The sequence below is a fragment of the Megascapheus bottae genome, chromosome 16 (assembly GCF_031878675.1).
Source record: "Megascapheus bottae isolate mThoBot1 chromosome 16, mThoBot2.hap1, whole genome shotgun sequence".
Taxonomy (NCBI): Eukaryota; Metazoa; Chordata; class Mammalia; order Rodentia; family Geomyidae; genus Megascapheus; species Megascapheus bottae.
In genome coordinates this window covers 39,191,830-39,203,649 of record NC_143524.1, presented here as the reverse complement: position 1 = coordinate 39,203,649, position 11,820 = coordinate 39,191,830, and the positions used below count along the sequence as shown (strand labels likewise).

The following is an 11,820-nucleotide window of genomic DNA, read 5'->3' as shown; positions in this document are numbered from 1 at the left end:
CAGTGCCACAGGAGCAAGGAGACCGGGGGTAACTTGGTATGGATGCATGTCTGGGTTCAAAGATGTGGGAGCTGGTTAAGAAAGAAGCATGGGGAAATCTGTAATGGGGAGGGAGGTGCTGCTCTCACTCTGTGGCCCTCTCTTGGGGCTAGGTGAAAAACCATTGCCATGTTGTGAGGAGATCCTCTGAGGTCTTTGCCCTATAGTTCCAGGGTCCAGCTAATGTGTATAGGCTAGCATGAGGCAGGAGGGGACTGGAGTGGTAAGGCATCTATCTACCCAGTACCCCACTGCCTACTGCACTGTGGGCTGCTACTCCAAGCAAGGCCAGTGGGCAGAAAGGAGGGGCCCCACCACTCCTCCTGGGGAGTGTTCTGGGGAACTTAGGAAACTGTGGAGGGCTAAATAGGAAGAATAGAGTGGAGTTGATTATGCTAACAATTGAGGAAGGTGCACACAAAAATGCAAGGTAGCCACTGAACATGGCCTTCCTTGGAAGAACAAAGGCAAAGGAAAATTGGCTCACCATTGAGAATTAAATGATAACAATTCACAGCACAGAAATCAAAATCAGTCCAAAGGCAGCGCACTCAGAAAAATACAGGATCCTGAAGAGAAAAAAAAAACCTGAATTATGTGAGGCCTTTGAATAGTGGGAATTTTTACTTTGAAATGCCTTTGTAAAGTTATTTGAGTTCTTGTAGAAAGAAAGCAAAGGCTCAGCCTGGTGAGACAGACTGTCTTCAGGCTGCCTGTATCTCACACGTGCCCCTGGGAAGACTCTTAATGGGCCTTCACTGACAACCAGGAGAGAGTGAGGTGACCGTTTTAGACTTCACAGTAGAGGTTGGAATTTAAGGCCTAAATGCAAACTTTTTGAATCTAGACCATTTCCAACTTTAGACTCAACTTTAGACTCACTTGGCAATAATGCTAGATTCATGTTGCTCAACTTGTACTCTAACCCCAGGAACAGTCTACCCCCCTCGTTACCTCCCCCCACCAGTCACCCCCTATTCCATGCTCCAAGGCACCCAGGAAAATCATATTTTCAGGAAGAACTCATTTAGGCTTTCCAGTTGTGGTTTTCCTGTACTTTGACTAGCAGCCAGAGACAAGCTGTCCTGGGTCAGAAACAATACAGTGCCTATAAGGAGGTCAGTCATATTGAGTTATGGGGGAAGGCAGAAATACATTGTGTGGAGGAGAAAGTTCAAGGATGAGGATCTGTAAGGAAACTGAGACAAGGGGACCCTACAAATGAACATGGGGTACTACAGGATAGTAGCGTCTTGTCTGGGCCTGCAGGGCAGGGAGCATAGTGGTAAAGGATGAAGGGTAGAAACCTGGCCCATACCAGAACATAGCCAATATGCTGTAGACCCTTGCTGGAGGAAGTGGCGGAATCAAAGTCTGGACTTCCTGTTGATACCCCCAATGGAAGAACCCCATCAAATCTAGGGGGCGGGGGAACCTAACAATGCAGTCCCTAAAGACTAGCTTGTAGTGGAAAGGGCAGAGCCACCTCCAAGAGTGGGTCTGAAGGAAAAAACCCAGAACATATCTAGTCCAGGATCATTTCTCTGAGGCAACAGCTTCTTGGTCTCCAGCCAAATTCAGCCATTATAGGATACAACTTCCCTGACCAGTTTCAAAGCCCTGCTTACTGCTGGGAATGTGTGTTTGAACAAAGGCTTTCTTCTCAGTTACAACAGCAGGGCTGGAATTTTAAAAGCTTCATTTTCAAGACTGGTTGCTTTTGATCTATGTAACCTGGAATTTCACTTTGGAGTCAAATAGAATTATTTAAACAAAGTGTTTCTGTGATGGCAAAAAATGTTTTCATTTTCTTCCCCTGCTCCTTCCACATAACATTTTTCCTTTCAATATAAAGACTAATCCACAGCTACCTCTTCAACTCACAGCCTTTCTTAGCCTCCATTACTCTGTTTTCTTCAACCTGTCTTTAATGGGGAAGCCAAGGAGGGAACTAATTTGACCTCAACGTGGCCTCCCATGAACAGCACTTCTGTCCTCTGACTTCTGCTCCTCGCGTGGCAGAGCCATGTGTTGGTATACAATCTTACTAATGGTATTGTCTTCATCTTGCCCCTTCCCTTGTCTCTCTCTCCCCTTTCCTCTTCCCTCCTTCTCCTTCCCTCTTCCCTCCCTCCCCTTCCCTTTTCTTTCCCTCCCCTTCCCTCTCTCCTTCTCCTCCTACTCCTTCTCCTCCTCCTCCCTCCTCTTTGTGCCAGTCGTAGATCTTGAATGTATGGCCTGGGCATGGTCCATGAGCTATTTTGCCCAAGGCTGCTACTCTACCATTGAGCCACAACTAATATTCTTAGGCACAGATAGATAGATAGATGGATGATAGATCTATAACATAATTTTGTGGTTCACTGGAGGTAATAGTCTCATGGACTTTCCTGCCCAGAGTAGCTTCAAATCACAATCTTCAGATCTCAGCCTCCTAAGTAGCTAGGTGGAGGAGTACAGGTGTGAGCCAATCCTTTCTTCTTGATGACATCTTCTGTTTTCCTAAGCAGAATGTGTCCTCAGTTCCTCAAACGTATCCTCAAGTCTGCATCCCTTTCCTTTTATCTTCATACTCCTCTTACCTCGGCCTAACTGCTATTCAAGTCAGTGTGTTGACTAGTATTGGAAGTCGCACCTGCACTGCTGTCATAAGAAGAATGTCCCCCTGGGTCATAGCGAAGCCCTGCTCTCCAGGCAGGGGAGCACAGGAGATGTCAGAGGGATTGTGTGGATGCCTTGGGGATGGCCAACTGGCCATGAAAAGCCAACCTGAAATGGAAGAGATACTATTTTCACAGCCATTAAAAGCAAATGGCAAAGGTAAGGCCACATAGTCCCAGTTATTAAGAGGTATAGCAACTACAAAACAAAGTTCAGATATTTATGACCTGATCTTTGTCTATTCCATATAAATAAATAACAAATAGAAACAATATGTGAAAGTTCTCTAAAAGGAGTAAGCTAAATTCTATCAGAATGATTTTCTACAAAAAAGCAAAGGTAGTAATGGAATCCTTTGTTATTAGAAGAGCTATGAAAACACGTCTTATGATGGAAGGACAGTTGGCCTTACCTGGCACGTGGTAGGAGAAGAAGCAGATCTATCACAATGTTGTAAAATGTAGTCTATTCTAGCTCCTTGCCTTAGCTTACTGAGTACAATTACTAATTGAGGTACAAGAGAAATATGGATTTCATACAGAATTCTCTAATCCCAAAAGATGGTATTGCTGTGAAGGTAAGAACATTTTGAATGTAGGGACTGTTCCATTTTCAGGCCTAAAAACTAGACAGAATAAAAACCATTGTCTTGGTTGATTTCTGGGAGGAGACCAACAATTAACTCTGTCTGGCTCTTCCCTGCCAGGAACACTTCACCCTGTCTGAGAGTACTATGTAGGAAGTACTCAGCTCTGAGACCAGGGTTCTCTTAGGAGGGCACACACATACTCCAAAGCCTGGCTCACAAACCCCTGAGAAAGTACTCCAAACTCAGGAGATGTTGCATGAGATCCCATAGGTCTTCAATTAATAAACAAAAAGAGAGAAGGACTTAGAAGAAGCCATTTCATTTTAAAATGAAATGTAGACAATTTACTCTACACATGTTTTACTAGCAGTTTGCTCCAGAAAGCATATGAAAATAAAGACTGGCAGAACCTCTCAGTCAAAAAAGCCTATTCTGAACCATAGTGATTTCTTTCTTTCTTCCTTCCCCCCCCCCCCTCTCACTGTCTCGCTCTCACTCTCTCTCTCTCACTGTCTCGCTCTCACTCTCTCTCTCTCTCACTTTCTCGCTCTCTCTTTGCCAGTCCTGGGGCTTGAACTCAGGGCCTGGGCACTATCCTTCACAAGACTATAGTGCTCTACCACTTAAGGTACAGTACCACTTCTGGCTTTTTCTGTTTATGTGATCCCAAGGAATTGAACCCAGAACTTCATGCATGATAGATAAGAACTCTACCACTAGGCCACACTCCCGGTTCTGTATCTTCTAAATTAATGGCAAGAAGCACATTTATCCATCCTCTGGTCTCTGAGTGATTTGCATGCAGCTAGGACTTGTTCAACTGGCCAGATATGGGTCATTTTAGATGAGACCTGACAATCTCATGGGTGCTTGGAATGGAATTAAGTATTACTATATGATGGTAAAGCAGTGCAAATTGTTTTCTTAACATTTGCTTGGGAAACTGAGAGGCATTTAATCTCCAGTGACAGGTGGAAAGGAGAACCTACAATACTAAGAGCAATGGCTTACCCCATGTTCCTTCTTCCCCCAGAAACTGCTGCAATAGCCAGACCTCAGAATTTGTCTAAGAGTTCAGAGGATCGTATTATATTCACCTCTTATTAACATAAAGATGAACATGCATATGTAACATCTGGTTTTATTGATTTCATCAACACAATGAAATGATTTCGTCAATACATTTAGCAGCAAGGGAATGACAAGCAGTTATAAAATACCTTATTGTTTATATTTAAAATAAGTTGTCTTAAGCAATCTTTAGCAACTAAAGTCACAAGGACTCATGTGAAGGACTGAAGCTCTTCTGCCTGGGGCAGGCTTGGAAGTCATTTCCTAACAAAGTCTTCTACTGTAAGTGCACATAATTATTTGGACCATCCATTGCCATATTGGGTCTCGTTTTCCCTTATAAATAACTGTGCCTAAATATAAGGAGGAGAAGTAAAACAGAGCAAGTATGCCCACAGCTACGCCCTGCGGGCATCTGTCCCCTAAACAACCCTCAAATACCTTGAGTTGATTTCAGTGGCAGCAGCCATCAGGCCCATGGGTGGCTGTCCTTTATGCCCCGTGCAGTTTGCGCTGCTTTGGAGATAACTAGCTTCAATTTTAAACTGGTACAAACACATAGCAGGGCTCAGTGGAGTTAAAAGGCCATCCTTGCCCTTCTAATCCTCCTGTTGGTACTAGAAGGAGCAGCTTGTTTTTGCACGGTTCAGCCTAGGAGGGGGTCTTAGGTTTTTTTTTTGCCTCGAGATAGAGCAGTGGATTTAGCAGTGGGCTTGGTTGCTACTCCTTGGCTTGAAGTCCCAGGGTTCTTCCCCAGTTCTTCCTTGAGTTCAGCCGGGAGAAATTTTCTATATGAGGAGCTTGAAGAGTCCCAGTTGTCTGTATTTGATTTCTTATTAGTTGCGACTATATTCTTTCCACTAGCTGTGGACTACACATAAAAGAAAAGGCTCAAGTTATTAATTATCAGATACAAAAACATATATACCAACTCAAAGAAGCAAGAAACTACGCTTTGTTCTGATTTGCAAGCTAGGCACTCTCTAGATTTGTAATACAGCTAGTCACATTGTAAAATTATTATTATTAAATGCACAAAAGCATCTTCAAGCAAACCGGTTTGTTTATACTTGGTGTGGAGCAAACTATACTGGCTCCATTTCAATCACTATGCCATACGAATAAAAAGAAATGTCAGTAACATTTGTACAAGGAAGCCCACTTGATGTAATTGAACTCATCTTTCCTGATTTCCAGACATTTCTACATAGATACCCTAACCAGGACATTGTGACCAGTCTTCTAATCTGTTACAAACATCTGGTCCTCATCTGGCCACATGTAGTTCTGTCTCACATTCTCCCCTTTCTCCATTGTAAATGACTGGCTTCTACTCCCAGTCATACCACCTTACATGCCCAATTCCTTACTGGTGAAGATAGAAGTACTTACATCTTTACGAGACTGGGGCAGGGGAGTGGCCATACATATACTGTGTGAGCATTAAAACATGGAACAAGCAGCAGGATTTTTAACAGGCTTCAATTGAACCCCTCAGGTCACCTGACTCCATCGCAGAGCTGGACATGCTCACTAGGGAAGTAATTCACTTTGACCCTGGGACATTTTTAAAAACAATCACTTTTAATTCGAGCTGGGGCAGAGTTCTGAAAGAGCAGGAAATGTCCCAGGAGACCTACGAAGCTGGTCAGAGCAAGGCATGGTATGCAGACACAGCAAGCTCTCTCGCCTACACGGAAGGGAAAGGGTTCTCCATTTAACATAATCAGGTTAACAATTTTCAAAGCATGGAAAAAGGGGTCACATAACACAATACAAATTGATCTGATGTTTCTTTGATTATTCTGTCAACTCTTCTGAAATGATGATGACATTTTATGAACAGTAGCAGGCATTTAATGTACATTTGCTCAATGAATGAATAAATTCCCAGGACTGGAACAAACTGGGTCATTTATACACTCTCGAGTGCCTACATGTCAAGAAAGAACAGATCTATCCAATGTATGTTTACTGAAGACATCCCTTAAACGTGCACCTCCTTGGAACATTTGTCAATATCTGACTTTATACCAATGTATACGTGATGGTGCCAGTGACTTACATCTGCAGTTCTAGTTACTCAGGAGACTGAAATGGGAGAATCACATTTCAAAGACAGCTTGGGCAGAAAAATCTGTGAGATTCTTATCCATGAGACTCTTCTCTTCACTTAAGAAGCAGAAGTGTAGCTATGATTCAACTGGTTGGTGGCCAGCCTTGAGCAAAAAGCTAAGGAACAGTGGCTAGGCTCTGAGTTCAAGCCTTAATACCAATGTACACATGCACACATGCGCGCGCACATACACACATAACAATGCATGTGAATTCTTCAACAGGTAATGTTTAAAAAGTATTTGGTACCTTGTAAACTTTTATACAATTTTTGAAATGTAAAAAGTACCTTTTCTTTACCCTTTCCCCTGAGAAAACTTCTAAATTATTTCCACCTACTCTTTCAAGAAGCAGAAAACATTTAAAATTCTTTAACACTTATTAATACAGGTCATGTCCTTTCATTGAAAGTCCATGTCCAGCAGTAGGTGAAAATATAACACATTCTGGTATCTAGTTTAATACAGACCTAGTGTCTAATATATGGAACCTGTCTGGAAATTTCAGTTCATAAACTTGTATTAACTTTGCATATAAATCCTATTAAAAGTTGAATCTAAGTGTAACCTTTCCTCTCACTTGACATTTCTACTTATATTCTGAGTTATTACCCAAGTAGTTAAGAAAATGTTTTTCTACACATGTACTACAAATAATATTCTATAAAATAGAAATAAGGATTCAATCATTTGCTTTTTAATTCTCTCACATTCATAGCTGGCTGTTTCCATTCTGTTCCATTTGTTAATGCACTTGAGTCCTTAAAGTAGACTCAGAGATGTATTCAGAAGGAGACCCTATAGGCAGGGTTAGTGCTAAAGGGATGGAGATTCAGCCCCCACCCACCCAACCTTACTCAATACAATATCAGAACTTTTATTAAAAAAGTAGAAGGTAAAAGGAAACTAAACAGAAATGTCTAAATGCGAAAGGGTATCAATGTATGTGAATTAATGCACCTTCTATCTGGCAAATATCATGTAACCCTTTTACTAATTACAATAAAAAAATAAGGTTAAAAAAAAGAAATGTCTAAATGCTTTAGTGCAGAAACATGATATTCTTTCTTCATTATGTAGTAAAATATGAGAAAATTACATTCCTCAACTACATGTATTTATAATTTTAGTGACTTTAAATGTATGTAGAACACACTCATAATATTCACGATGTTCAAACTCTCCTCCTTCCCCCCCCAGTTAATTTAATTCAATCCTATCCCTATCAAAGATAACCAATGCTGTCAATTTAGAGTGAACACTTCTAGAGAGAGTCCATGCATCTTTATGCAAATATGTCATTTCCATTGCCTGCAAGTCAAATTTAGTTTATAAATGGTGATTTCATATGGCTCAACTCCATCCATCAAACTATCTGTTTTCTTTCATATATTTGCCCAAATAGTAGTCCAATATTTTTTCAGGTCAGTTCATAAAGAATGGTCATTCATTTACTAACTGGCAATTATTCTTCTGTGTAGATGTACATAGATGGTGAGTTTATTCACAAAGGAAGAAACTATCTTTTACTAGCAAAATAATTCTGTAATACTCTGAAACTTGTGTAACATATATATATCACTGTATCTATAGAATATATATTTTATAAGTGGAATTACTGGGGAAAAGGCAGGTAGATTTACAATTTTGAAAAATGTCTCCATGTTACTTCCCATCACAATTGTTCCTATCTTATACTTTTACACTTAACATATAAGGGTTTGTTTTCTTGTCAATTTGGCATTAATACATGCTAAGTTAACATAGACAACCATATTTTAATTAAGACTCAAGATTGGCCTAAAAAGAGCTACTGAAACAAATCAGAATATTTGTTCCTTTGCTCCTTAATAGCATCAATACAAATACAATGACATTTTTGCAAAAGTTTACTGCAGTGCTTTGAAGCTTGTATGTGTGTATCTAATTTATAAAATAGTTTGTGCTCACTTATATTGCATTCAGTTAATGATGCAATTGTTTAGCAGCACAATTCTGTTTTCCCAATGATTCTGCGACTGCACCAGGCACTGGTGGCTCACACCTATAATCCTAGCTACTGGGGATTCTGAATCAAAGAATCACAGTTCAAGGCTGGCCCCAGTATACATGCAGGATCTAGTCTCACTGATTACTAGGCACGATGGCACATATTTTTCATCCCAGCTGCACAGAAGGCTGAGTTTGGGGAAAGCACAGTTCCTGAGTGGAAAAGTTCATGGGACTGTATCTCCGTGGTAAGAAGCTGGCATCCTAGTCACAAATGGAAGACTAAGTAGGCAGATAATAGCCCAGGAATATGCCCAGAAAGGAAAGAAGACTATCTCAAAAGCAAACGGTCATAAAAGAACTGGAGGCATGGCTTGATAGAGCATTTTCCTAGAAATGTGAAGCCCAGAGTTCAAGTACCATAGCAGACTCAGACTCCTTTTTTTGAGTAGTCCCTCAGGATCACCATTCTTGATGTTAACAGCATAGTTACAGACTGGCCACCATGATACCCTTCATACTAAGCTGCAGGGTCCCCCCTCTCCCAGTCAAATACTCAACACTATCATTGTCCTTGGAACCACAAATGGCCAAATGCAAAATGCATTTCCAGGCTTTGTCTAGGACTGTGAACAAATCTTAATTTTCAGGGGCTTTCGTTGGGTAGGTTATAGGTTATCTGAGTTTGCAGTTCTTCCCCTTCTGCCATCATAGCTAATGAACTTCCTTAGAGCTCTTTGCTGTCATGGATGGGATTTTACAGTTTTGTAAGTAATAAGACAGAGAAATGAAAAGTGAAATTGCCAAGCCTAAGAAATCTTACCGGTCATAAAAGGCAAACAGGACAAGTACTCCCCTAAGACCATAGAAATGGGTATAAAGATGACAAGAGATTTGCAATATTCAGTTATATAGGAAAAGATCCTAAATGACCATCATGAACTGCTCACCATCCATGCATCAGAATACAAGAGGATGCAAAAGTCATTTCAGGCAGTAGTCTAAACATACTGCATCTAAAGCAACATTGCACAGTGAGCAAGAAAACCGTACAGACACGGTGTTTTCAAGAGAGGACTGTGATGGGGTAACTCCCTCAAACAATTTACTTATAGTTGAACAAAAAGAATAGCAGAAAGCTAAAATATGTGTTGTCAGAAGGGTTAGGAATTCATGGGGAGGAGAGGTGGACAAATAGAGAGAGGAAGGACGGGTTATGATAATCGATGTACATATGTGAAAGTGGAACTGCGTAACTAGATGAGATGAGTAGAGTTGAAACATGGGGGAGAAGGGTGGAAGGATGGTGTTGGTCAAGATGTTCTGCACTCATAAATGAAACCCTTTGAACAACCATGCGAAGACACTGAAGAGAAAATTCACTGTCATTAGAAAGGCATCTTAGATATCAAAGAAAAAAAAATTCTTCTGCACTTACAAAACTATGATGAAGTCATACCTAAAACACAGTGACCAGCCTGAAAAGATAAAATGCAGCAGGGAAGATTTACATGTCAGCCATTAATGACTGGAAGTGGTGGTGATTGAAAGAGAAGCCTTTATAGGAGACCTCTTTAACCTAAAAAATATATATGTATGTACGCATGTACACATGTATGTATGTTTGTGTTGTGTGTATACATACATTTATTTGCATATATGTATATAGTAGTACTGTATATATACCAAAATCTATAAGAAGGGGCTCATGTGCAGTGCTTGCAACTAGGGGCAGTTCTGTATGCTAGAGTGAGGCAGAATGGGGGTGGCAGGGACTGCCCCACCCAGCATTTCAGTTGTCCTCCATCTTTGATGAATTCTCACCATCTGGGACAATTGAGGAATACCGGGCCTACTACAGACTGAATGGTAGAAAAGATGGCCTTACAAGGTTCCTCCAGTTTCACCTTCTTGCAATTCGGTACCCTCAGCCTGATTTCCCCAACTCATATTATTAATCTTGAAAAGGAGGCTCCTCATGTGGGAGGGAAGATATGTAACAGGAAATCAGGCTAAACACACACATTTCATTATTCACTGGCATAACTTTAATCTGGTGAACTTATCTGGTGATAATGGATGCAAAACCTGTAGCTCTAGGCATATCCTTGCAAAGTAATACCAGTGCATGATTACTACAAACTGTTACCATTTCTCTGAATTTTGAGTAAAATACATGCTATTTAAGCAAAGTGGTTTATCACCATAGCAACCATTTCTAGAGTCATGCATTCAAATTATAGGCCTGCATTAGGTCCAAATGACAAAATTCTGAAACAAATTTTTTTGCTATAGTTTTGCTTGCAATGGTCACCCACCTTTATCGCATGATTCTGTAGTTTCCAGGAGGAAGGAGAGGGAAGGGGGAAAAAAAAAGCAAGGAGAAGCGAAATAAACTTTTTCACAAGGTTACCCAAAGAAAGATTTGACTCTTAGGTGAAGTTAATGAAAATACAGTCTAACTTGCAAGTCTGAAAATGGTGTAAATACCTTTCTTTTCTTTACAGCTCAGATATTACTTATGTGCAACAAAATGTACAAATATCAAATGGAGAATTTGAGGAGTTCTGACAGAAACATTGCATATATCTTTATAACCAATATGTGGTATTGGCAAGACTTACGACAACCCCCCCCCGAAAATCCCCTCGTGTCATACCCCACTCAATCCTTTTATCTCATCCTGTTTCTTTATTAAACATAAATTCATTTCTCAGATGCACATGGCTTATGCCTATAATCATAGCTATTCAGAAGGTTGAGATCTGAAGATCATAGTTCAAGCCAGCCCAGACAGAAATCCAGGAGACTCTTATCTCTAATTAACCAGAAAAGATAAAGAGATCTTAGAATCATCGTGAGAAAAGTGGTACAAGACATACATGGAAAGAGTATTTCAACCTGTCACTACTCCTCATTAAAAAACACATGAACACAAAAAACTAAACTAAAAGCCAGAAGACCATGGAACAATAACTTTTAAATTTGGATCCAAACCAAATGAAAGCAAAACTAATCCCTAACACCACCACCACCAACAAAACATAAAAACGCTCAGCGGCAGTGGCTCATGCCTATAATTCAAATTACTTGGGAGGACATGGAGGACTCAAATTCAAAGCTAGGCTGAGAAGAAAATTTTGCATGATTCCATCTCTGATTTGCCAGCAAAAGGCCAGGACATAAGCATGGCTCAGTGGTAGAACAACAGTTATAAGTAGGCAAGCAAGCCATGTGAGAACAAGGTTCCTGAGTTCAAGTCCTGGTACTAGCAAAACCACACACACCACACACACACACTACAAACTGCCAGACAAGAATTCCATAAACAAAGAAGATACCTTTCAACATATAAGA

General features: G+C 40.5%; 1 protein-coding gene across 30 annotated transcripts in view; it reads right to left on the bottom strand.

Moving 5' to 3' along the window:
- Nucleotides 1–516: 516 nt before the first annotated feature.
- The window catches only part of Stk33 (serine/threonine kinase 33), a 144,506-nt gene continuing 133,202 nt past the window's right edge, over nucleotides 517–11,820 (bottom strand). For 29 of the 30 annotated variants that reach the window (XM_090348219.1, XM_090348222.1, XM_090348199.1 and 26 more), the window contains one exon: nucleotides 4,430–5,231. In XM_090348219.1, the coding sequence (XP_090204345.1) occupies nucleotides 5,025–5,231 (207 nt within the window). In that variant the 3' untranslated portion in view covers nucleotides 4,430–5,024. Of the gene's footprint in view, nucleotides 609–2,674; nucleotides 2,809–3,112; nucleotides 3,270–4,429; nucleotides 5,232–11,820 lie in introns of those variants that run through there. The other variant, XR_016538081.1, reaches the window with a different exon arrangement.